Source organism: Bubalus kerabau, chromosome 2, assembly GCF_029407905.1.
Source record: "Bubalus kerabau isolate K-KA32 ecotype Philippines breed swamp buffalo chromosome 2, PCC_UOA_SB_1v2, whole genome shotgun sequence".
Lineage (NCBI taxonomy): Eukaryota > Metazoa > Chordata > Mammalia > Artiodactyla > Bovidae > Bubalus > Bubalus kerabau.
Window position 1 is genome coordinate 19,335,123 of NC_073625.1, and position 27,827 is coordinate 19,362,949.

Below are 27,827 nucleotides of genomic sequence, written 5' to 3' on the forward strand. Positions count from 1 at the left end.
CCACAGTTCAAAAGCATCAATTCTTCAGCGCTCAGCTTTCTTCACCATCCAACTCTCACATCCATACATGACCACTGGAAAAACCATAGCCTTGACTAGATAGACCTTTGTTGGCAAAGTAATGTCTCTGCTTTTGAATATGCTATCTAGGTTGGTCATAACTTTCCTTCCAAGGAGGAAGCTTTTAATTTCATGGCTGCAATCACCAACTGCAGTGATTTTGGAGCCCAGAAAAATAAAGTCAACCACTGTTTCCCCATCTATTTACCATGAAGTGAAGGGACCGGATGCCATGATCTTCGTTTTCTGAATGTTCAGCTTTAAGCCAACTTTTTCACTCTCCACTTTCACTTTCACCAAGAGGCTTTTTAGTTCTTCACTTTCTGCCATAAGGGTGGTGTCATCTGCATATCTGAGGTTATTGATATTTCTCCCGGCAATCTTGATTCCAGCTTGTGCTTCTTCCAGCCCAGCGTTTCTCATGATGTACTCTGCATAGAAGTTAACTAAGCAGGGTGACAATAAACAGCCTTGACGTACTCCTTTTCCTATTTGGAACCAGTCTGTTGTTCCATGTCCAGTTCTAACTGTTGCTTCCTGACCTGCATATAGATTTCTCAAGTGGCAGGTCAGGTGGTCTGGTATTCCCATCTGTTTCAGAATTTTCCACAGTTAATGGAACACAAATCTTGTGCCAGATATCATACTAGGGGCTGAAGATATAAAGTTGAGTAAGGCACAGTAACGTCTGTCGGGAAGGTTATTGAGACTTTATAAATACATAATTGACGACAGTTAGACTTTGCCTGGGGCTTCCCTAGTAGCTCAGCTGGTAAAAGAATCTGCCTGCCATGCAGGAGACCCGGGTTCCTTTCCCGGAAAGGGAAGATCTCCTGGAGAAGGTATAAGCTACCCACTCCAGTATTCTTGGGCTTCCCTGGTGGCTCAGACGGAAAACAATCCGCCTGTAATGCGGGAGACCTGGGTTTGATCCCTGGGTTGGGAATATCCCCTGGAGGAGGGCACGGCAACCCACTCCAGTATTCTTGCTTGAAGAATCCCCACGGACAGAGAAACCTGGCAGGCTACAGTCAAAACAGACTCGAAAAGAGTCGGACACGACTGAGCGACTAAGCATAGCAGAACCCAAAGACTTTGCCTAATAATGGTTTCATTCTTCAACCACAGCACCTTTGCGCTAAACCCTCAGGTGGCCGGCTGTCCTCCCGGCTCACAGCCTGTGCGCCCGCCCTTGGCTCCGCCCCTACGGCGGCGCTCCGCCCACAGCGGCGGCCACTCGGGTCCCCACACGCGGCGCAGCGGCAGTGACGTCAGAGTGGCGCACGGGCCGTTCCTGCGGCAGCGGCTCTGCGGCAGATCTGCCTTTCTCGGCGGCCCGAGCCACCGGCTTCAGTGCGTAGCGGCGCGTAGACACCTGCAGCCCCGGTTCTGGGCCGCGAGTGCCCGGCTGCCGCGCGCCATCTTCGTCCAGCGCCATGGCGGCGGCCGGCGGGCCGGCAGCGGCCGGACGCTGCGCTCCGTCCAGGCTCCTTTTGCTCCTGCTGGTCGTGGGCACAGCCCAGTGCTGGGACGAGCGCGGTGAGTGCCGCTCACACTCCCCCTTTCCCGCTGCCTTCAGCTAGCGGAGGACCATCTTCGCTCGCCGCCCCTTGAGCCCTTCTGCCGTAGTTTCTCCTTTCCGTCCTCCTGCCTGTCGTCCTTGCGCTTCCCCGACGTCCTCCCGGACGGATGGACTGTGGGCAGTGGGCGGGACGGGTCGATCCTGGCTTGGTTACCATTCCCTTCTCCCCTCCTTGGACTCCCGGAATTGGCCCACCTTCTCCTTTCTCGGCCAGCCCTTGTCGCCCGAGTCTGGCTGGCAAGCTCAACCCTCGCCTGCGCGTCCTGCTTTGTTGTCGACTGTCTGACGTCATCGTCGCTGGCTCTTGTCTTGGCTGCCTGTTGCTATACCTGGAGGTTGCCACAGCACCCGCAGTGTCTGAGTCACACTTAGTGGACAGGCCGCAAACCTTGGAGGTAGATTGTTGTTGTTGTTGTTCAGTCGCTCAGTAGTGTCTGACTCTTTGCGAACCCATGGACTGAAGCACGCCAGGCTTCCCTGTTCTTCCATCTCCCGGAGTTTGCTCAAGCTCATGTCCATTGAGTCGATGTTGCATCCAACCAACTCATCCTCTGTTGCCCCTTCTCCTCCTGCCTTCAGTCTTTCCCAGTATCAGGGTCGTTTTCATTGAGTCGATTCTTTGCATCAGGTGACCACAGTATTGAAGCTTCAGCATCAGTCCTTCCAGTGAATATTCAGGGTTGATTTCCTTTAGGATGGACTGGTTTGATCTCCTTGCTGTCCAGGGGGCTCTCAAGGTTAGCAGAGACATAGACTGTACTATTTATGTGAGGACAACTCATGCTGCTGCTTCTGACTATTACAGTGAAGTCCATTGCGTTACATAAGCTTTTCTCATTGAATTGAAAAAAATACATTATTTTGGTGATGATACATAATAAGTGATTTTTAAGAAAAAGTTATTTTATATCACTGTGTTATTAGAATTTTCTAACGACGTTTTATGGGAACGGTAATATCCCATATAATTAATATGTATGTGTGTATATATACAGACCCATCACTTCATGGGAAATAGATGGGGAAACAGTGGAAACAGTGTCAGACTTTATTTTTCTGGGCTCCAAAATCACTGCAGATGGTGACTGCAGCCATGAAATTAAAAGACACTTACTCCTTGGAAGGAAAGTTATGACCAACCTAGATAGCATATTCAAAAGCAGAGACATTACTTTGCCAACAAAGGTCCGTCTAGTCAAGGCTATGGTTTTTCCAGTGGTCATGTATGGATGTGAGAGTTGGACTGTGAAGAAAGCTGAGTGCCCAAGAAATGATGCTTTTGAACTGTGGTGTTGGAGAAGACTCTTGAGAGTCCCTTGGACTGCAAGGAGATCCAACCAGTCCATTCTGAAGGAGATCAGCCCTGGGATTTCTTTGGAAGGAATGATGCTAAAGCTGAAACTCCAATACTTTGGCCACCTCATGTGAAGAGTTGACTCATTGGAAAAGACTCTGATACTGGGAGGGATTGGGGGCAGGAGGAGAAGGGGACGACAGAGGATTAGATGGCTGGATGGCATCACTGACTCGATGGACGTGAGTCTCAGTGAACTCTGGGAGTTGGTGTTGGACAGGGAGGCCTGGTGTGCTGCGATTCATGGGGTCGCAAAGAGCGGACACAACTGAGCGACTGATCTGATCTGATCTGATATATACAAACAGACAGTTTTTCCGATTAGTAAGTGATGCATGCTGTTAAATTGGAGTGATGTAAAAAATGATTTTCAAACAATGAAAATATCATTTTTGCTTTGCGGAGTAAAGATGTTAAAGCATGGAAAGTGTACCAGTATTGCAGTAGTGATTTGATGATGGGAAATGACTGTTTTTGAACTTAAGCAACAGATTAATTTTTTTAGCTTCTTATTTCTGTTTTAAATGCTAAAAAGAGAAGATGTTATTTGTAAGTACTTGACTTTGATTACTCCTTTGATGTTGTTTTACTAGAAAGTCAAGTTGGATTTAAATGTACATTTTACGTATGTATTTCTAGAAAGTTTTATATAGATAGGAGACTTTGATCAGAATTATAATTTATAAACTGGGTTAAAACATTAATTAGTTGAACCTTCAATCCTTTCTTAAATAAAGAAGTGAGGTTTACAGATGAGTCAAGGGAATGAAAAAAAGGAACCAAATTTAAATCAATGGTGAACTGCTTCCTGGTAGCTCTTAGTCTGTCTGCTCTATAAAACTATTGTTCTGGAACAAAAGGCACTGAAATATTTTCAGAGTAAACACAGTCTTAACTACTTGGCCTTCACTCTCTTTTGAGGAACTGTTTGTCTGTTGTTTGACTTTGCATGCGCTTACTTTGTCCTTAGCTAACACAAAGCAATAATGTGCCCAGAAAAGAAAAATCGTACCAGTTCTAAAGAGAATACCTAACATTTTAAAAAATTCTTTATTGAGCTACATTGTATTTGTTATTCTTCTGGGTGTTGGATACATAGCAGTGAACAAACAGTGTTTTGCCCTGAAGGAGTTTACATCTGTTGACAAATAGACAATAAACAAATCAGGTAAGAAAAAGTGTTGTATTGTAAATAGTGGAATGTGTATGTGTACTCAGTTGCTCAGTCGTGTCTGACTCTGCAACCCCATGGACTGTGGATTCCCAGGTTCCTCTGTCCGTGGAATTTTCCAGACAAGAATACTGGAGTGGGTTGCTACTTCCTGACCCAAGGCATCAAACTTGCATCTCCTGCATTGGCAGGCAGGTTCTTTACCACTAGCGCCACCGGGGAAGCCTGAACAGTGGTGTGGACATTGATAAAAATAGGATAAGGAGGACAGAGTGTGTAGGTAGAAGCAGGGAGTTTCAAAATATACCTTAGTCAGGGACGAAGTCACATTTAAGGTGATAATTGATGAGAAATCTGAATGGACGGGTGTGCTATGACCTGTGTTTTATTTTATTCTACTCTATTCTATCTAGTTGTATCAGGAGGAACCCTTGGAGAAGGGTTAGGCTACCCACTCCATTATTCATGGGCTTCCTGGTATCTCAGATGATAAAGAATCTTCCTGCAATGTGGAAGACCCATCGCTAGGTTGGGAAGATCCCCTGGAGGGGAGGGCATGGCAGTCCACTTTAGTATTCTTACCTGGAGAATCCCCATGAACAGAGGAGCCTGGTGGGCTACAATCCATGGGATCACAAAGAATAGGACAAACTGAGCAACTAAGCACACATCACACACATATGTGTGTGTATATGTGTGTGTGTGTATTTACATATATATCTAATACGACCTGTATTTTAGAGGCTCATTCTGCCTGCTCCTTGGAAAACCATAGCGGGTGAGGGTGTGGGGGATGCTGGGAGGCCAGTGAAGTTTCAAGAGAGGTGATGGTTTGGGCCAGGGGAGAAGCAGTAGTTGATGAGAGTGGTTGGCTTCTCACTTGTTTTGAATGTAGAAATGACAAGATAATTCTGCTGGATTAGACATAGGGGTGGAAGGAAGAGAAAAGACAAAGATGACTTCATGGTTTTTGGTCTGAGTGGCTAGAAGGACGGAATTACCATTTCCTGAGATGGGGGATTGTGGGAGAATCAGGTTTGGGGGAGTTTGGTTTTGTTCACGTTAAGCTTGAGACCTTCTATGAGTAAATTTCGATTTGTGAGTCTGGATTTCAGGGAACTCTGTGAGACCCTTGACTGATGTGGAGTAAGGTTGTGAGCATTTTGTTCTTAGACCTTGTTTTAGTTCAAGCTTCTGTAACAAAATAGCATAGACTGGGAGCAGCATTTATTCCTCAATTTCTGGAGGCTGAGGAGTCCAAGATCAAGGTGCCAGCATATTTGGTGTCTGGTGAAGGAACCAGAGATCAAATTGCCAACTTGTGCTGGATCATGGAAAAAGCAAGAGAGTTCCAGAAAAACACCTATTTCTGCTTTATTGACTATGCCAAAGCCTTTGACTCTGTGGATCACAATAAACTGTGGAAAATTCTGAAAGAGATGGGAATACCAGACCACCTGACCTGCCACTTGAGAAATCTGTATGCAGGTCAGGAAGCAACAGTTAGAACTGGACATGGAACAACAGACTGGTTCCAAATAGGAAAAGGAGTACGTCAAGGCTGTATATTGTCACCCTGCTTATTTAACTTCTATGCAGAGTACATCATGAGAAACGCTGGGCTGGAAGAAGCACAAGCTGGAGTCAAGATTGCCGGGAGAAATATCAATAACCTCAGATATGCAGATGACACCACCCTTATGACAGAAAGTGAAGAACTAAAAAGCCTCTTGATGAAAGTGAAAGAGGAGAGTGAAAACGTTGGCTTAAAGCTGAACATTCAGAAAACGAAGATCATGGCATCTGGTCCCATCTCTTCATGGCAAATAGATGGGGAAACAGTGGTTGACTTTATTTTTCTGGGCTCCAAAATCACTGCAGATGGTGACTGCAGCCATGAAATTAAAAGACACTTACTCCTTGGAAGGAAAGTTATGACCAACCTAGATAGCATATTCAAAAGCAGAGACATTACTTTGCCAACAAAGGTCCGTCTAATCAAGGCTATGGTTTTTCCAGTGGTCATGTATGGATGTGAGAGTTGGACTGTGAAGAAGGCTGAGTGCCGAAGAAATGATGCTTTTGAACTGTGGTGTTGGAGAAGACTCTTGAGAGTCCCTTGGACTGCAAGGAGATCCAACCAGTCCATTCTGAAGGAGATCAGCCCTGGGATTTCTTTGGAAGGAATGATGCTAAAGCTGAAACTCCAATACTTTGGCCACCTCATTCGAAGAGTTGACTCATTGGAAAAGACTCTGATGCTGGGAGGGATTGGGGCAGGAGGAGAAGGGGATGACAGAGGATTAGATGGCTGAATGGCACCACTGACTCGATGGACGTGAGTCTCAGTGAACTCTGGGAGTTGGTGATGGACAGGGAGGCCTGGCATGCTGAAATTCATGGGGTCATGAAGAGTTGGACACAACTGAGCGACTGAACTGAATTGAATTGAAGCCCCTCTTCCTGCTCTGCAGATGGCTGTCTTGTTCTCACATTACAGAGCGAGGGTGGGGAGATGGGGGAGCCCTGGTCTCTTCCTATTCTTACAAGAGCACCGATCCCATCACTGGGGCTCAATACTCATGACCTCATATAAAACTAATTGCCCCTCAAAGGCCCTGTCTCCAAATGCCATCTGTTGGGGATTAGGGCTTCACACACAAATTTTGGGGGACACAAAACGTAGCAACGTTTAGGATCTCTAGGAGGAAAGATGCTGTGGAGTTATGGTAATGAAAACCCCGAGGTATGCACGTGCATGCTAAGTTGCTTCAGTCGTGTCGACTCTGTGCCACACTATGGACTGCAGCAGGCCAGGCTCCTCTGTTCATGGGGGTTTCCCAGGCAAGAATGCTGGAGTGGGTTGCCGTGCCCTCCTCCAGGGGATCCTCCCAACCTAGGGATCGAACCTGCTGCATCTCTTACATCTGCATTGGCAGGATAGTTGTGTGTGTGTGTGTGGTTTTTTTTTTTTTTTACCACTAGTGCCGCCTGTGGAGAAGGCAGTGGCACCCCACTCCAGTACTCTTGCCTGGAAAATCCCATGGACGGAGGAGCCTAGTAGGCTGCAGTCCACGGGGTCGCTAAGAGTTGGACACGACTGAGTGACTTCACTTTCACTTTTCACTTTCAGGCATTGGAGAAGGAAATGGCAACCCACTCCAGTGTTGTTGCCTGGAGAATCCCAGGGATGGAGGAGCCTGGTGGGCTACTGTCTATGAGGTCGCACAGAATCAGACACGACTGAAGCGACTTAGCAGCAGCAGTGCCACCTGGGAAGGCTAATATTTTTCATACTTGATCTCCTATTACGTGTCAAGCACTCTGCTAGATAATTTTAGTAAATCATATCTAAGCTTCATAACCAGGTTTTTGGTTAATCTCATCTTACCTTTACTGATAATTTCTATACAGGTAAGTAAAGTGACATGGCCAAAGTCATATAGCAAGTTGGTGGTGTGAATTTAGTTCAGTGTTCCTTGCATTATCTCAACTCTTGTGCAACAAAGTCAAGATGTTATCATTCTTGTTATTTCGTAATACTTTCTAATTTTTTAAACCATTGAGCATTTTCATTGTTACAATTTTTTATTTAGTAGGAGGTAGTATGGGGTCGCTGGAGAAGGCGATAGCACCCCACTCCATCACTCTTGCTGGAAAATCCCATGGATGGAGGAGCCTGGTAGGCTGCAGTCCATGGGGTCGCTAAGAGTTGGACACGACTGAGCGACTTCACTTTCACTTTTCACTTTCATGCATTGGCGAAGGAAATGGCAACCCACTCCAGTGTTGTTGCCTGGAGAATCCCAGGGACAGGGGAGCCTGGTGGGCTGCCGTCTATGCGGTCGCACAGAGTCAGACACGACTGAAGCGACTTAGCAGCAGCTGCAGGAGCAGCAGCAGCTGTAGCAGCAGTATGGGTTTAATATACAATATTTTATTTTAGTGTAATTCTGAGAAATTTAGATCTTTGGCTCACGTGGAATTAAGTTTTTGTATAGTCTTAGGTGGATTTTATTCTGGGGCTTCCCTGATGGCTCAAATGGTAGAGTCTGCTTGCAATGTAGGAGACCTGGGTTCAGTCCCTGGGTCAGAAAGATCCCCAGGAGAAGGGAATGGTATCCTTGGTATCTTTGCCTGGAAATTTCCATAGACAAAGAGCCTGGTGGGCTACAGTCCATGGGATCACAAAGAATCAGACACGATTGAGTGAAAATTTCTATTTCTCTTTCTGTAGGTGGGTTTTATTCTAATTGTATAGTCAGTTATGACAAAACATTTATTAAAGAAGGCATCCTTTTTCTACTAAATTAAAAAGCCCACTTTATCTTGTATTGAATTTCCACATTTATCTGGATTTATTTCTAGACTTTCTTTTGTTTCACAATTCACTAGTCTATTTCTATTACTGTTATTTTGATTATTTTAAGTTTATAGTAAGCTTTGTCACCTGGTAAAGCAATGCCTTCTTTTTTTTTTGATGTACTGACTGACAATGTTTGTTTTAGGTGTCAACATATGTTTGGTATTTTTTTTTAGATTGTTTTCCATTTAAAGTTGTTACAAAATAATGGCTGTATTTCCTTGTGCTGTGTAGTCTATCCTTTTAGCTTATTTAAGCAAAGTATTTTTCAGAAAATTTTTTGGCTATTTATAGACATTAATTTTCCAAAAGCCTTTAACATAATTCCTTTCTAGTTCCAAGGAAGCCCAGTTGGAAGTGCCTTAAATTTATTTAGGTTTTATTTATATATATATTTTCTTATATAGATCACATATTGACCTTAAGTTTGTTTATGAATGTATATAGTAATTATATATATATGTATAGTATATATATGTAATTTGTCATATAAAAATATAGTAATTTGTCAATAATTTGAGAAAGGCTTTAAATTTTCATCTGTAACTAGACATTACAGTTATAAGAAGAGCTTTGGCCTTTTGGTTATCTGACAAAATATCCAACTGTCTTGTCCAATTCTCCTAATGTAACAGAGTTGTCTTTTGGGAAGTTCTCTTGGATTTTGTAGGTTCAACAGCTCTAAATAAAATGTTATTTTTTCTACTCTCTGTACCAAACATGACAGACAGTGTTTGATGATTATTCAGAAGCTGTTTTCTTCTTTCTTCTCCTTGTCTTTCTCCATGTACATATTGAAAAAGTCAAATACTCATTTTACTTGAATCTCTTGACACTAAGTGATCTTGTCAATCTACTGGAGGAATTCTGGGGGAAGTATCTTTAAGTTTTGATGGAAAATTATTAATCTTATTTCTCTGTTTTCTTTCAACCCTCTCTTTTTGAAAATGACGAAATACTTTAATATCAATTACGGGCCATAAGTAAATCCTTCAGTATAAACCTTTTTTAAATGAACTTTTCCTATATAGTAAAAATAACATTACATCTAACAAAATTAAGCCTAATTTCTTAATATCAACTGATTTCTTATTCCATATTCAGATACCACAGTTGTCCCTAAAATGACTAAGCTAGTCTGTTCAAACCTGGGCCCAGTCTAGGACCATGCATCGCATATGATTGAATTATCCCTTAAGTCTTTTGAAAATGTAGAAGGGTCTCTTTTTTTCCATGGCCCTGCTTTGCTGAAGGGATTGGGCCAGTTGTTCTTCAGAATATCCTACCTTCTAGATTCTGTTTTCTCATGGCATTGTTTTAGCTAGTAAACTGAATGCTAGGTTCAAAGGATTGATTAGATTCGTATTAAATACTTGGGCAGGTTACATCACTGGAGATGGTGTAATACAATCTGTTCTACCTTTGGCAGTGCTAAGTTTGACTAGTGGATTGCAGTGGTTCTGTTTCTCCCTTGTGAAGTTACATTTCCCCCTCTTGTGACTGGAAAGCACTTGTGTAATGTTACTGGCACCATACCAATATCCATTTGCTTAATGATTTTAAAACTAGTTAGTCCGAATCTGAATCTGTTTCTTTAGTGGGTTGTAAAATGATGATTTTTTTCTATTTCCTCTGGTTTTATTAACTGATATTCTTCAGTAAAGTTGAGATTATCTATTGTTTCAGATTATAGTTCTGGCTAGAGAGTCAGGATAAACATTTAATTTAAAATCTTTAATTACTAGTTTTCAAATTAAGGAGGTGATTGATTGGTACTCACTTTAAGTATAGAAAAATGAGTTTTTGGCTTTCTCTTTGAGTATTATTATGGATTCTTGGGTTTTTATAGATTGAACATGATTTGCCAAGTACAGTCACTGTCTTGCTGGTCCGTCTTGCTTTTGGTGTCTTAAGATCTTTCTAATCCCAGGATCATTAATATATTCTGTTATGCTTTCTTCCAGTATTTTTAATTGGTTGTATGTTTTATGGTGAGTGTTTAACTGTCAGGGATTAATTTTTATATGTTGTGCTCAGGATGATCAATTTTTCTAATCCTGTGATAGTGTTACTATAGGCTTAACAGGTTTAATTGGGGCTTCCCTGGTGGCTCAATTGGTAAAGAATCTGCCTGCAATGCAAGAGACCCATATTCGTTCTCTGGGTGGGAAGATCCCCTGGAGAAGGGAATGGCAACCCACTCCAGTATTCTGGCCTGGAGAATCCCATGGACAGAGGAGCCTGGTGGGCTATAGCCATGGGGTCACAAAGAGTGGGACACGACTTAGTGACTAAACCACCATATAGGTTTGATTACATAAATTTTGTTAGCTTTAGTCCAGTTTTCCTTTCTTTGTTACTGGTTTTTGGCTGTCTTTTACTATTGTTCTATATGTTATTATTTTATATTATTTTTAGTTTTGTTTTGTTAACAGAATATGGCCAATAAGTCTCAGTTCAGTCCAGTCGCTCTGTCATGTCCGACTCTTTGCGACCCCATGAATCACAGCACGCCTGGCCTCCCTGTCCATCACCAACTCCCGGAGTTCACTCAGACTCACATCCATCGAGTCAGTGATGCCATCCAGCCATCTCATCTCTGTTGTCCCTTTCTCCTCCTGCCCACAATCTATCCCAGCATCAGAGTCTTTTCCAATGAGTCAACTCTTCTCATGAGGTGGCCAAAGTATTGGAGTTTCAGCCTCAGCATCAGTCCTTCCAATGAACACCCAGGACTGATCTCCTTTAGGATGGACTGGTTGGATCTCCTTGCAGTCCAAGGGACTCTCAAGAGTCTTCTCCAACACCACATTTCAAAAGCATCATTTCTTCGGCACTCAGCCTTCTTCACAGTCCAACTCTCCCATCCATACATGACCACAGGAAAAACCATAGCCTTGACTAGATGGACCTTTTTTGGCAAAGTAATGTCTCTGCTTTCTAATTTATTAAGTTTTTTTTGGTAAATAAGTATAAATAGGATATGTATTTGCTGATGTCAGGACTATCTATGATTAGGTGGAAAATCATGGGAAGACTCATGTGCACTGTATGATTCAGTTATATAAAAATAAACAAGAATCAAAACAGCCTCTGTATATGTATCTGTTTGTGTGATCAAGAAGCTACTTACCAGGCTGCTAGTTTTGGTTATCATAGAAATATGAAGTTGGAGGAAGAGTGGATCTCTCATTTTAAAGGGAAAACGAGTTACTTTTAGACTTTAAAAAACTATAAAATACATATATATATATTTCACAACTATGTATGAGTTGGGGAGCTGATCTAGGGATGTAGCTTCGTCTCAAGTTTCCATGGACTGCTATTCAAGAGCTGCCATTTCCTGTTCCTTTAAGGATTCCATTATGTGCGTCAGGTTGGTTCTCCGTTTTCTCTCCTGCTGGTTTGGCATTTGGCTTATACTTAGGACCCTGGTGGCTCAGAGGTTAAAGCGTCTGCCTGGAATGTGGAAGACCCGGGTTCGATCCCTGGGTCGGGAAGATCTCCTGGAGAAGGAAATGGCACCCCACTCCAATACTCTTGCCTGGAGAATCCCATGGAGGGAGGAGCCTGGTAGGTTACAGTCCATGGGGTCGCAGAGTCGGACACGACTGAGGGACTTCACTTTCACTTTTACTTTAGGACTAACTACTAGTCCGGGGCTTCCCTCATAGCTCAGTTGGAAAAGAATCCACCTGCAATGCAGGAGACCCCAGTTCAGTTCCGGGGTTGAGAAGATCCACTGGAGAAGGGATAGACTACCCACTCCAGTATTCTTAGGCTTTCCCTTTTGGCTCAGCTGGTAGAGAATCTGCCTGCAGTGCGGGAGACTTGGGAAAGGCTACCCACTCCAGTATTCTGGCCTGGAGAATTCCATGGACTGTATATTATAGTCCATGGGGGTCACAAAGAGTTGGGTACCACTGAGCGACTTTCACTTTCACTAGTCTGCTTTCACCTTCCAGAATTCTGTTGCCATCTCCTTTTCTGTTTTCCTTCACCTTGTTTATTCACATCATCAAGACAATTCGTTTATTGTACTTTCGGTGGCATTTGAGAGGCAGCATATTCTGCTAATTTGACAGGTTGATTATAGGGAATTGGGTGCTAACAAAATGGTAGAAAGTGATGCCTGCTTCATCTGTTGGAGAAGGCAATGGCACCCCACTGCAGTAGTCTTGCCTGGAAAATCCCATGGATGGAGGAGCCTGGTAGGGTGCAGTCCATGGGGTCACTGGGAGTCAGACATGACTGAGCGACTTCACTTTCACTTTTCACTTTCATGCATTGGAGAAGGAAATGGCAACCCACTCCAATGTTCTTGTCTGGAGAATCCCAGGGATGGGGGAGCCTGGTGGGCTGCCGTCTGTGGGGTCGCACAGAGTTGGACACGACTGAAGTGACTTAGCAGCAGCAGCAGCCGCTTCATCTGTAACAGTGAACAATAGGTGGCTTCCATCAAGCCTCCTGGCATCCACAAAGCTAATTATGAGGCAGAGGACAGTGTCAGAAAAACCCTGAGCCCCATACCTGTCTGCTAGCCAGAGCGTGGTCTGAGGTGAAGCTCTGCCCTCCGGGTCTTGCTTGGGTCCCCCTGGTTGACAGAACCTAGATCACTTTCAGGAACTGTAGCTTTAAGAGGTTTTAGGAGTCTTTTAGCTTTGCAAGAAGTTAGTACCAGTTTGAGGGAAAAATGGATGTTGAGTGAACCAGTCCACAGTCTCTTATATCATAATCCGAGGATGATAAGTAGGAAGATTTTTCATTTTCCAGTAACACTTTAAAACTAATTTATGTACATCAATGCTGGACTTAATTTCCTTGTTTTGACGTCTTCTTTTTAAACTGCTTTGTCAGTGTGATTTTTAATTTGTAAGATAATGTAACTGTTTCTAACCTTTTAAAATTTTGAAATATTTAAAATATTTAAATGCACAGAAGTATACAGGAAAATCCCATATCCTCACCAGCCAGTTTTATTGAGTCTTCACATTTTACTGTATTTGCAGCAAGTCTCTTCCCACCTGCAAAGTAATAAAATATTAGAAATAGAGAGCTGAAGTCTCTTATCTCCCTCTCTCCTCAGAGATACTCTGCTATTTAGTCATTCCTATGTGGTTTTCATTGGAGAAGGCAATGGCACCCACTCCAGTACTCTTGCCTGGAAAATCCCATGGACGGAGAAGCCATGGGGTCGCTAAGAGTCGGGCGCGACTGAGCTTCACTTTCACTTTTCCTTTCATGCATTGGAGAAGGAAATGGCAACCCACTCCAGTGTTCTTGCCTGGAGAACCCCAGGGACGGGGGAGCCTGGTGGGCTGCCATCTATGGGGTCGAACAGAGTCGGACACGACTGATGTGACTTAGCAGCAGCAGCAGCATGTGGTTTTCATATATTATTATATACATGTATAGACTTTAACAGTAAGTAGTGCTGTGTTGCCAGTTTTCAAGGTTCATGTAAAGCTATCCTGCTCAACATTCTACAACGTACATTTTGCTTGAGATGTTTTACTGTTTCTATTGTGATACATGTATTCTAGTTCACTCATTTTAACTGCTGTAGATTTTGGGACTTGGCCAAAATTGTATTAAACCATTTACCTGTTGACAGACATTCAAGTCATTAAATACGCTCCAGGAGCATTCGTGTATATTTTTTGCTTTTTAAATTAACCATCGATGTTGTCATACAGTAGAACAATTATTGTACTACTGTAGTACATTATTTCAGGGTAATGTACTTTTGCCTCTGATTTGCAAAAATTATGTAGAACTTACGATAGAGAAGCTGTTTCGGGGGCATGCATCCTGAAATGAAAGGAGGCCTCAGAGGTGTGACTTTCTGAATTTTGTGCAAAAGACCTGAAGGATGTTGTGATGGCTTTGGGATTTGGGAAACTCCTTCGTCTACTCTTCTGTGGTCATCCTCAAAAGGCAGGAAAGACTGACTTTTGAAAGTATTTCCTACCACAGGAGTTTGACTAGAACGAATCTTTTATAGAACAAGATAATTACCATCTGTTTATCTGTGTTCTTACTGTTTCAGACAGAATACTGTTGCGGGACATAAAAGCTCTTACCCTCTACTATGACCGCTATACCACTTCCCGGAGGTTGGAGCCCATCCCACAGTTGAAATGCGTGGGAGGTACAGCTGGATGCGACTCTTACACCCCTAAAGTCATACAGTGTCAGAACAGAGGCTGGGATGGTTACGATGTACAGGTAATACTGTTATGTCGATGCCAGTCTAAATTGAATTTTTTTCATAAAACTGTTTATTGAGATGTTGTTCAGTATTTTTGGGAAGCACATATAGAAAAATCTAAGGTTACACTAAAATATATAAATATAAATCAGTCATCCATTCTCTGGAAGAAAGCTTCTACAAAAGACATGAACTGCTTTTAAAGCCTGGAAATAATCATTGTAATTTTTATGCCATAACTTTTTTCTAAGTCATTAGTAAGTTCTTAAAACTTTTCATATACTTGGAGGGTAGGGGGACGATTTCTTCTGGTTGTTACTTTTCTGTCATTCCTCAAAGAATACCAACCTACTCTTAAAAAATAACAATGATTAATAAGGCATTGTAGATGGTAAGTAGTGTGGTTACATGTGTCGCTATTATGCTTCAAATGTTTAATTTTTTTAAAGTTGTTTTTGAACTGAGGATGGTTACTTCTGAATGAAAACATTTCACTGGGCTTTGTTTATTGTCTTTAAGTCTCAGGTATTTTGTTCTTAGGCTTGACCATCTCCTTGAAGTTCCAAAATTTACTGTCCTTTAGAAATGGAATAGATTTTATTAACTGAATTCAGTTTAAATCAATACTACTAGATTCTCCTTTGTGTCCTGCTTTCAAAAAGGACCTAAGATGGTTGGTCATCTGGCAAGAAACTTATGTTGACAGTTTACTGTTCTGTCAGAGTGATAGTCTTATTTGATATAATCTTTAGCCAAGTTTATGCAATTCAGGGAGAGGGTTCTTATTTGTTTGGTGATACTTGCTTCACAATACTTTTTTATAGTCTTGCTCACTGAACCATGGAATCTTCAGGTTAAAGCTGAAATTATTTTTGTATTACTTTCAGTCTTGATGGAAAAAAGATACTATCAGTAAAGTCATTCACTAAATGGATATTAAATAGTATAATACAAAAATGAATGATGGAGTCACAACCCCCGAGCTCTCTTCCTAGTAGAAAAGATGAGACAAGTGCTCACATTACATCTAGGTGCCAGCAAAGCATTGTAAAGTCATGTGTTGTTGGGGGGGTTGTGAAAGACTTCAAGAGGAAATCTATGATGTACTGTGTTAGCAAGGAATGATAAGATTTTTAGAGCTGAAGAGATGGAGAAGGGAATAAATGGCAGAGCAAAGAAATCTAGAGGCCGTCATACATTGACTTAGGTTTAGTAGCGGGAGAGAGCCTTGTTTAACTCTGAGAGTTTAAATATAATAATTAAAAGCCACTTTTAGTATATGATATTAAGGAAATGACAATTAACATGAAATACCAATAGAGATTGAGTTTGTCTTATTTACCTAAATCAACAAGCTTTTAAATCTTCCTCCAAATAAAATTATTTAAAAAATGGAATAGTGGTAGCAACAACAGTACAATAGAAAAATTATATATTATATTATCCAAATTAAAAATTTTTAGTCTTCCAGAAAGTGAAAAGGATGTATGCAAAAGGAGAAAGCTTTTTGCAGTCATATATCTGATTGGGAACTTGTGTCCAGAGCATGTGAAGAACTTACAACTCAGAAGACAGATAACCAAATTTAAAAGTGGATAAGGCATTTAAGTAGACATTTCTCTGAAGAAGATACATAGACGGTCAATAAACATATGAAAAAAAAAAATGTTCCACATCATTAGCTGTCAGGGAAATAGAAATTAAAACCTCAATAAAACACCAGTTCATACCCAACAGGATGCCTGCCATCAAAAAGACATAATAACAAATGTCAGTGAGGATGTGAGACTCATACCCTGTTGTTGGGCATGTGAACTGATATAGCCACTTTGAAAAACTGGCACTTTCTCAGAAGTTTAAAACATAGAGTTACTCTATGCCCCAGTCATTCCACGCCTAGGTGTTCACCCAAGAGAACTGGAAACGCGCGTCCACACAGAAACGTACTAAATGTTTGCCGCAGCATTATTCACAAAAGCCAGAAAGTAGAAACAGCCCAGATGCCCATCGGTGATGAATGAAGAAACAAAGTGTGGTATTTCCATACGATGGAGTATTTTTGAGCCTCAAAAAGGAATGAAGTGCTGATTCATGCTACGTGAGTGAACCTTAAAAACATTCTGCCGAGTGAGAAGCCAGTCACGTGGGACCACACAGTGTATGTTTCCATTTATGTGAAATGCTCAGAATCGGGGAATCCTTGCAGCCAGATGGGCGGTTGCCTAAAGTTGCGGGGAAATGGAGTGACTGCTCATGGAGATGAGATTTCTTTTGGGGGTGATGAGACTGTTCCAAAATTGGTTGTGGTGATAGCTGCACAGCTCTGTGAATATACTACAACCCAATGAAATGGGTGAATGTATAGTATGTGAATTATATATTAATAAAGCTGTCACAATGTATCTGAAGTTTGAGAGAGGAAGATATTGTCCTAAAAAAGAGAAAAGCAACAGAACCAGTCAGATCTATTTTAGCTTACCTTTTAAAAAAAGTTGTTAGAGAAGCTTTCAGCTGGAAGTAGTTATAAAATTCAAACTAGGCCTGGACTTTTTCTTTTTTAAGCTGGAAAATTTTGAGGCTAGCATAGATTCTTTTTGCGTTTTTCTAAGTATCTTTAGAAAAAGCTTTAAGCAATTGCTTCTTGGATTGGACCTTGGGAATGGTAGTGCATGGTTTTCATAGAATTTGTATGGAAAGTTTTTCTCCGAAGGTTATATACTATCTCTAATGCTGTATGGAGCTACCAGATACTCGTATATGATGCTAATTATTGAACCTTAATGTTTAAAAAAACCTCTGTTTTTAAAGAAAACTTGTTCAGCAACAGTGATTAAAAAGTCGACATTTAAAAAAATTTGCTTAAAATTTGTAAATTAGGGAAGGCTTAGTATGTACAAAAGAATTCTTCACATCTGTATTTAAGAAATAAGGAATAAATGAGCACTCCTGTACCCACCACCTAGCTTCAGTATATCGTGAACATCACCAATATCTTTGAAGCCCCCTGGTTTGCCCTCCCCCAGCACAGAAATACTCATTCTGAATTTTGTTAATCATTCCCTTGCTTCATTTTGTTTTCTGGCTTCCCTGATAGCTCAGTTGGTAAAGAATCCGCCTGTAATGTGGGAGACCCTGGTTTGATTCCTGGGTTGGGAAGATCTGCTGGAGAAGGTATAGGCTACCCGCTCCAGTATTCTTGGGCTTCACTTGTGACTCAGCTGGTAAAGAATCCGCCTGCAATGCGGGAGACCTGAGCTCGATCTCTGGGTTGGGAAGATCCCCTGAAGAACGGAAAGGCTACCCCCGCCAGTATTCTCACCCTGAGAATTCCATGGAGTCCATGGAGAAGTCCATGGGGTCTCAGAGTTGGACATGACTGTGAGACTTTCACTCACTCATACAGCTCAAATAATGTATATTGAGTGAAAAAAAATCTTATGATTCTAACAACCTATTTCTACTTTTTCTTTACAGTGGGAATGTAAGACCGATTTAGATGTCGCATACAAATTTGGAAAAACTGTGGTGAGCTGCGAAGGCTATGAATCCTCTGAAGACCAGTATGTACTTAGAGGTTCCTGTGGCTTGGAGTATCAGTTAGATTACACGGAACTTGGCCTGAAGAAACTGAGAGAGTCTGGAAAAGAGCATGGCTTTAACTCATTCTCAAACTATTATAATAAGTTGTACTCCCCAGAGTCTTCTAGCCTCAGTGGGGTGGTTACCATCGTGGTGCTGCTTGCTATTGCCTTTGGAGTTTATAAATTCTTCCTCAGTGATGGTCATGAGTCACCTCCACCATATTCTGAGGATCCTCCATATTCCCATCGTTATCAGAGATTCAGCAGCTCAGCCGGGCCTCCTCCTGCAGGCTTCAAGTCTGAGTTCACAGGTATGTTTCCCTAGGCAATGGCAGTAAATAAGGTAGAAGTCAGGCAGTGAATCCTGTGCGGGTTTCTGAAGTAGAAAATTGCTCACCAAAGCAGATTTGTCTTCTTATTTTTTACTTTTGACTTCTTTTACCGCTTCGGTTTTAAGTCAATTGTGATTTCTATTTTAAGGATGTGTGATTAAAGTATAAATTATCTAGTCGACTTGATTAGATTTGGTAATAACCTTGAACTCGGTTTCATACCATCCACAAAATTTTATTTATTAAATATTACAGAGTTCAACATAAAAGGTACAACCATTAGGTTTCCAGAAGGAAACATAGGGAAATATTTGTCACGCTAGGCAAAAATGTCTTTGAGTACAAAAAATGCCAGCAAAAAAGAAAAGATGGGTAAACTAGATTAATTTAAATTAAGAATGTCTAGTCATCTAAAAACAACTTTGAGAGAGTGAAAAGGCAAGCCACAGACTGGGAGAAGGTATTTGTAAAACATATTTCCAACAAAGGATGTGTGTCTACAATAAAGAACTCCCATAAATCAGAGAAAAAAAACAACTGAATTTTTTTAGTGGACAAAAGATTTGAACAGCTCTTCTTTTAAAAAATTATTATAGTAAAAGAAGATGTCCAGATGTCCAGTAAAAATTTGAAAAGGTTCTTAGCATCATTCATCTTCAGGAAAATGCAGATTAAAACCTGAGTTCTCAATTAACCACCATTTAATCATAATGGCTGACATTAAAAGGGCAGACTACCAAGTAATGGCAAGTCTGTAGTTAACTGGAACTTGCTGGAAGAGGTCGAGATGATAAAGCACTATGGAAAACTGTCAGTATCTGTTGAGACTAGACACACGTCACCCAGTGACCCAGGAGTTTCATTCCGAGATGCACACCTGAGAGAAATGCACACATGTGTGCACAGAAAGATGTGCACAGGAATGCTCAAGGCAGTTTATTCGCAGCAGCCAAAAACTAGAAACAGAAAGTCTGTAAACATTAGGATGAGACAAACTGTTTTGGTTTTTTTCTTACACATTAGAATACTGTAGAAAAATTTAGAAAAAACAAAACTGATACATGCAGTGGTGAAGGTCGACTCTCATGAACATAATATATAACAGACACAGAAGAATATCTCTGTATGATTTATAAAAAGTTCAAGACAGGGTAAAACCAAAGTGTAGTGAAAGAAGTCAGAGTCGGCTTTTCTCTGACGTGGGAGTTGTCATGAGGGAGGCTCTGGGTGCTGGAAAGGTTTTACTGATGTGGGGAGTGGTTACACGCATGGGTAGTATATGCAAACACACCAGATTAGCTGTAAGAGCTGTACACATAGGGTTAGTGCCTTCTTTTATGGATATCATACAGCAGTTTAAGAAAACCTTCCTCTGAACAGAAGATATTTTTTGGGTCTCTTTTAAGACCTGACTTCCCTACTAACAAATACCCTCCACTTGGATTCCTCCACTAGACACTCAGGTACAGCTCTCACCTGGCGCTCCTGGAGACGCCCACAAGGTAGAAGGGAAGTTACTCTGACATGTGTGGTCGTCTTCCAGTAACTAATCTGGAGCAGGGCGGATGTGACCTTTCAGGAAGAAACCACCTTCCACTGTCCTAAAACACATCTCTCCTTCTCCATGTATGTGGGAAAGTGAGGCACTACTTAGTTATAAGAATGTTCTATGAGTACATTTTTTGAATATAACTTGTTTATAAGTTGAGACCAAAGTGTTATTAAATCACCCAATGAAGCAATTGAAATGTCGTATTTTACCTTTAGTTTTGCAGGCGATGATTTAAGAGAGGATGCATAAGAAATCATTTTTATTTCCAGGGCCGCATGGCGCAGCTGCCGGTTTTGGCAGTGCTTTCACCGGACAACAAGGACATGAACGTTCAGGACCTGGGTTCTGGACTGGCTTGGGCACCGGAGGGATATTAGGATATTTGTTTGGCAGCAACAGGTAGGCTTTGCATTTATCTTATCTGCTCTTTAATTCAGCCTTTCTTTCAGTTCAGATCAGTCGCTCAGTCGTGTCCGACTCTTTGCGACCCCATGAATCACAGCACGCCAGGCCTCCCTGTCCATCACCAACTCCCGGATTCACCCAAACCCATGTTCATCGAGTCGGTGATCCATCCAGCTATCTCATCCTCTGTCGTCCCCTTCTCCTCCTGCCCCCAATCCCTCCCAGCATCAGAGTCTTTTCTAATGAGTCAACACTTCACATGAGGTGGCCAAAGTATTGGAGTTTCAGCTTTAACATCAGTCCTTCCAGTGAACACCCAGGACTGATCTCCTTCAGAATGGACTGGTTGGATCTCCTTGCAGTCCAAGGGACTCTCAAGATTGTCTTCTCCAACACCACAGTTCAAAAGCATCAATTCTTTGGCACTCAGCTTTCTTCACAGTCCAACTCTTACATCCATACATGATCACTGGAAAAACCATAACCTTGACTAGACGGACCTTTGTTGGCAAGTAATGTCTCTGCTTTTGAATATGCTATCTAGGTTGGTTATAACTTTCCTTCCAAGGAGTAAGTGTCTTTTAATTTCATGGCTGCAATCACCATCTGCAGTGATTTTGGAGCCCAGAAAAATAAAGTCTGACACTGTTTCCCCATCTATTTGCCATGAAGAGATGGGACCAGATGCCATGATCTTCATTTTCTGAATGTTGAGCTTTAAGCCAACATTTTCACTCTCCTCTTTCACTTTCATCAAGAGGCTTTTTAGTTCTTCACTTTCTGCCATAAGGGTGGTGTCATCTGCATATCTGAGGTGATTGATATTTCTCCCAGCAATCTTGATTCCAGCTTGTGCTTCTTCCAGCCCAGCGTTTCTCATGGTGTACTCTGCGTAGAAGTTAAATAAGCAGGGTGACAATATACAGCCTTGACGTACTCCTTTTCCTATTTGGAACCAGTCTGTTGTTCCATGTCCAGTTCTAACTGTTGCTTCCTGACCTGCATACAGATTTCTCAAGAGGCAGGTCAGGTGGTCTGGTATTCCCATCTCTTTCAGAATTTTCCACAGTTAATTGTGATCCACATAGTCAAAGGCTTTGGCATAGTCAATAAAGCAGAAATAGATGTTTTTCTGGAACTCTCTTGCTTTTTCCATGATCCAGCGGATGTTGGCAATTTGATCTCTGGTTCCTCTGCCTTTTCTAAAACCAGCTTGAACATCTGGAAGTTCACGGTTCACGTATGGCTGAAGCCTGGCTTGGAGAATTTTGAGCATTACTTTACTAGCGTGTGAGATGAGTGCAATTGTGTGGTAGTTTGAGCATTCTTTGGGATTGGAATGAAAACTGACCTTTTCCAGTCCTGTGGCCACTGCTGAGTTTTCCAAATTTGGTGGCATATTGAGTGCAGCACTTTCACAGCATCATCTTTCAGGATTTGAAATAGCTCAACTGGAATTCCATCACCTCCACTAGCTTTGTTCGTAGTGATGCTTTCTAAGGCCCACTTGACTTCACATTCCAGGATGCCTGGCTCTAGGTGAGTGATCATGGGTTGTGAAGATCTTTTATGTACAGTTCTTCTGTGTATTCTTGCCACCTCTTCTTAATATCTTGTGCTTCTGTTAGGGCTCTACCATTTCTGTCCTTTATCGAGCCCATCTTTGCATGAAATGTTCCCTTGGTATCTCTAATTTTCTTGAAGAGATCTCTAGTCTTTCCCATTCTGTTGTTTTCCTCTATTTCTTTGCATTGATCGCTGAAGAAGGCTTTCTTATCTCTTCTTGCTATTCTTTGGAACTCTGCATTCAGATGCTTATATCTTTCCTTTCTCCTTTGCTTTTCACTTCTCTTCTTTTCACAGCTATTTGTAAGGCCTCCCCAGACAGCCATTTTGCTTTTTTGCGTTTCTTTTCCATGGGGATGGTCTTAATCCTTGTCTCCTGTACAATGTCACGAACCTCAGTCCATAGTTCATCAGGCACTCTTATCTATCAGATCTAGTCCCTTAAATCTATTTCTCACTTTCACTGTATAATCATAAGGGATTTGATTTAGGTCACACCTGAGTGGTCTGGTGGTTTTCCCTACTTTATTCAATTTAAGTCTGAATTTGGCAATAAGGAGTTCATGATCTGAGCCACAGTCAGCTCCTGGTCTTGTTTTTGCTGACTGTATAGAGCTTTTCCATCTTTGGCTGCAGAGAATATAATCAATCTGATTTCGGTGTTGATCATCTGGTGATGTCCATGTATAGAGTCTTCTCTTGTGCTGTTGGAAGAGGGTGTTTGCTATAACCAGTGCGTTCTCTTGGCAAAACTATTAGCCTTTGCCCTGCTTCATTCCGTATTCCAAGGCCAAATTTGCCTGTTACCCGACGTGTTTCTTGACTTCCTACTTTTGCATTCGTCACCTGTAATGAAAAGGACATCTTTTTTGGGTGTTAATTCTAAACGGTCTTGTAGGTCTTCATAGAACCGTTCAGCTTCAGCTTCTTCAGCGTTACTGGTTGGGGCATAGACTTGGATTACTGTGATATTGAATGGTTTGCCTTGGAAACGAACAGAGATCATTCTGTTGTTTTTGAGTTTGCATTCAAGTACTGCATTTCGGACTCTTGTTGACCATGATGGCTACTCCATTTCTTCTAAGGGATTCCTGCCCGCAGTAGTAGATATAATAATGGTCATCTGAGTTAAATTCACCCATTCTGGTCCATTTTAGTTCGCTGATTCTTAGAATGTCGATGTTCACTCTTACCATCTCCTGTTTGACCACTTCCAATTTGCCTTGATTCATGGACCTAACATTCCAGGTTCCTATGCCATATTGCTCTTTACAGCATTGGACCTTGCTTCTATCACCAGTCACATCCACAGCTGGGTATTGTTTTTGCTTTGTCTCCATCCCTTCATTCTTTCTGGAGTTATTTCTCCACTGATCTCCAGTAGCAATTTGGGCACCTACCGACCCGGGGAGTTCCTCTTTCAGTGACCTGTCGTTCTGCCTTTTCATACTGTTCATGGGGTTCTCAAGGCAAGAATACTGAAGTGGTTTGCCATTCCCTTCTCCAGTGGACCACATTCTGCCTTTCTTTAGAGGCTTCTTTGTCTTGTAAATTTGACTGGATTTGTTAAGGAAGTAAATTCTGATGACATTACCCTGTTAAATCAGATTCTCTGGGGGTGGGGAAGGAATGCTGTCTGTTCTTCGATCAGTGTTATATGTCTTGTTTTCTTTCCCATGTCATGCTTACAGATTTGAGATAGGAGAAAGATGTTGACATCTGAGAAGGCAGGAAAGAATGCAGCATTTGTGGCACAGCTGGCATTCTGGTTAGCTGAAGAATGATAGAAGCAAGGGTCAAAAGAGCTGGGGACCCATTTTTTTAATGTCTTCAGTGTTAACTGTAGTTTAAGTTTATAGTGTATTTGAGTGTGAATTCAGAAAGGAGCCTTTATTTGCGTCATTTTCTTTCTTCATAGCAAGGACCATAACAGGGGCAGAAATATGAAACAGTATTTATTTCATGTTAATCCTCATATGGTGGGCTTCCCTGGTGGCTCAGTGATAAGGAATCCCCCTTCCAATGCAGGAGACGTGAGTTCGATCCTGGGTTGGGAACATCCCCTGGAGAAGGGAATGGCAACCCACTCCAGTATTCTTGCCTGGAGAATCCCATGGACAGAGGGGCCTGGAGGACTACAGTCCATGGGGTCGCAAAGTGAAAAAGTGAAAAGTGAAAGTTGCTCAGTCGTGTCCAACTCTTTGTGACCCCATGGACTATATATAGTACATGGAATTCTCCAGGCCAGAATACTGGAGTGGGTAGCCTATCCCTTCTCCAGAGGATCTTCCTGACCCAGGAATCCAACCGGACTCTGCTGCATTGCAGGCAGATTCTTTACCAAAGAGTTGAACACAACTTATCGACTAAATAACAACAACAAATCCTCATGTACCAGAAACACTATGGAAAAAAATACTCGATAAAAATTGTTTCCTGATAATTTAGGAACAGGAAGGGATTTAAAAATCACAGTCACAAGGAAAATGCCTGCCCCGCTTTTTTCTTTCAGAGCAGCAACCCCCTTTTCAGACTCGTGGTACCCATCCTATCCTCCGTCATACACCAGCACGTGGAATAGCCGGGCTTACTCACCACTTCGGGGAGGCCCTGGAAGCTCTTCAGCATGTTCAAGCTCAGAGCCAAGAACCAGAACAGCATCAGGTGAGAGCAAAAATCAGTAAGTTCCTGTTCAGTAGAGTACAGAAGTAATTTGGACCTTACAATGATTATATATTTAGCAGTTATGGTTTATGTGGTATACCTGCCAGAAATATTAATTGCATAATTAATTGAGATAAAAATACAATTCAGATTCATTCTTTCCTTCCACTTCTCTTCTTTAAAACTCAAACAGGAATTTGGTTTAGAGACTCACTTCTACTGCTAGTCAGGGTTTAAGTTAAATCTTCCTGAACATTGGTATTCATCTGTGTTTAATTCTGTTAAATCTCAAGGGGTCCTTTAAGCTCTAAAGTGGGAATTTTCTAGGTAGAAGGCTGAACATTTCAATTAATTAAAGCTTAATAAAAATTTATTGAGCCATTCTTCAGTTTACATTATTGTCAAAAATATGTTTATTGCAGTTGCTAAGAGGAAATTCTGTAAAGAAGCAGAGATGAGATATATATAAAAAAATTAGTTGGGGTTAAGCATCCAGCTAATTAGCAGAGAATGGGGGTAGTGGATGATGAAGCAGTCATAGATTGCTATGGGTTGGGTTTTTCTTCTCTTAGTAGAGGGTAGAAGTTACAGAACTCTGAATAATTCTTGAAATTAGGAGAATAGAAAACTCATTCTCCGCAGAAACAAGAATTGTAAGAAACAATATATATCAACTAGAAAGAAATTTTTCTTCTTACATGAAGAAAATGATAAATATTAGCAAATAACTTACAGGACAGTCTGAAAAAGGATGAGAACAGGTGGAAACACTCGTGGTCTTGTAACGTGTCAGCGTGTGTGTGCATGCGCGTGTGCGTGTTGACTAACATTTACCATCAGAAGTCCATAACCCCCCCCAGGTTGCTTCTGTTCACCGCTGGAGTCAGGAGAGGCAGCAGGGCCTGCCCTAGGCCTCAGGGGCCTCTCTGCTGTTTGGCTTAGACTTTGAGACTCGCCCCCAGAGAACACATCTTTCCTGATTAAAAGTTACTCCCAGCAACCATGATGCTGATGGCAGGACTGGAAGGGCTGCTGGGGGCCAGGGCGCATGCCCTGTGTCCTGCACAGCCCTGGACCACAGCCGGCTTCTCTTCTCCCCTCATGTCTCTTACTCATTTGCTGACAGTAAATGTGTATTACTGTTGTCATTTTATAAGCAGTTCTAGTGCATTTAAGAAAACTAATATGAAATTGGCTCTTCTCCTTCTAGGATATGGTGGAACCAGAAGACGATAAGAAAGTTAAAAGTTGGGGTCAAACACTGGATGCAGAAGTTCTGATGTTTCATCACTCTCTCTTATAAAACGTGCTCCCTCCTAACAGCTGGGGAAAGGGAATATGCAAAAGTTCTGTGGTGTTTTGTCCTGTATGGCTTTCTGTATTCTGTTAGTGAGGCTAAGAATTGACATATGACAGAACGCTTCTGTAGACAACTGTATGTTTGTGTAACACGCAGATGTGTGTTATATTTGAAAGTGATGACTCTTGTGAAATGCTAGGAATGTATCGTGTAATTTCTAAAACCTGTGATGCCGTAAGAATAAGAATGAAGGCTTTATACCAGTAGACGCTGAATCAGAAATTTTCAGTTTTAGGTGGTTTTAGTAGTTGATTCATTATATCATAGAAATGATAATAAGCTGTTTGGTATGTCTTATTGAGTGTTTGCTGTTCTCCAAACATTTAAACCAAGCTTTGGACTGCTAGTTATACTTTCCTGTATGTTTTGATCACTTCTGAGCTCAGGAGCTTTGAATCTGTCAGTGGTGGGTGGGGTTCTGGTAGATGAGAATTACCTTTTTTTAAAGGAAAAGGTAGAAAATAAGTATCTAGAAGGTTGTCATGAATGAGTGTGCTGACAAAAATGCCTGAAACCTCCATATTCATTTTTTAAAGAAGGAAAGTTCAAGTGCTTCAAAGTTTTCTAATAGCAGAAGCATGCAGTTTTCTGTGGAATCTCAAATGTTGTGTAGCAGTCTCTTTCAATCTTACATTAAAATGACAGAAAAAAATAAAAACAAAGGGTTTTGTTCTTTCTATCAGCCTCAACACAAGTTGGTGTTCCTTTTTTCCCAAAGGAAAAGGGATTCACGCAGAAGTTCTCTCTCCCTAAACAGTATTTTCCTGTGGTCGTCTTGCCTTAGCTACCCGTCACACAGAAAACCTCAGTTCAGGAATTCCCAGTTATACTCATTAAACATCATTATTTTGCTATGGAAGACAAGAACAGATTTGTGTTGTTATTATCACTACATATGCTACTAATTCTTAAAAAATTTTTTTTCTTTTATTGAGATAATAGTTGATGTACAGTATAGTGACTCACAATTTTTAAAAGTTAAACTCCCCTTATTTTTTGTTGTTCAGTTGCTCAGTCTTGTCTGACTCTTTGTGACCCCATGGACGGCAGCATTCCAGGCTTCCCTGTCCATCACCAACTCCCAAAGAGTGCTCAAACTCATGTCCATCGAGTCAGTGATGCCATCCAACCATCTCATCCTCTGTTGTCCCCTTCTCCTCCTGCCTTCACTCTTGCCCAGCATTGGGGTCTTTTCTAATGAGTCGCCTCTTCACATCAGGCGGCCTACTACTAGTTTTATATCTACAGTAGTCGTTGTACCTTAACCAGTGGGTTTCAGGATTCTTGCTTTTTAAAAATTCCTCCAGGCTTCTTGCTTCCTTGAAAATCATGGATTGGATAACTTTGGAAAGCAATGCCAGGTTGTATTTTTTCTGACATAGAATGGCTCATGGTGTCTCCTAATCAAAAACTGTTAAGAAGTCACCTGTCATGGCACAGAGAATCTAAAACTTCAAAATGTGTATTGGCAGCATTGGTTGCCACTGCCTGCTGCTGCTGCTAAGTTGCTTCAGTCGTGTCCAACTCTGTGCGACCCCATAGACGGCAGCCCACCAGGCAGCTTTTCCTAAATTCTTTTTTTCTTTTCATCACTAGAGGGCAGTAATGCTCTGCTATACAAAGTTA

At 41.6% G+C, this 27,827-nt stretch overlaps 1 protein-coding gene across 1 annotated transcript; it reads left to right on the plus strand.

Moving 5' to 3' along the window:
• Positions 1-1,309: 1,309 nt before the first annotated feature.
• SARAF (store-operated calcium entry associated regulatory factor) lies at positions 1,310-26,863 on the plus strand. Its single transcript, XM_055567192.1, has 6 exons — positions 1,310-1,599; positions 14,580-14,758; positions 18,216-18,633; positions 20,476-20,605; positions 24,690-24,841; positions 26,052-26,863. The coding sequence occupies exons 1-6, from the start codon at positions 1,497-1,499 to the stop codon at positions 26,075-26,077; spliced, it is 1,008 nt and encodes a 335-aa protein (XP_055423167.1). The 5' UTR covers positions 1,310-1,496; the 3' UTR covers positions 26,078-26,863.
• The last annotated feature ends 964 nt before the right edge of the window (positions 26,864-27,827 follow it).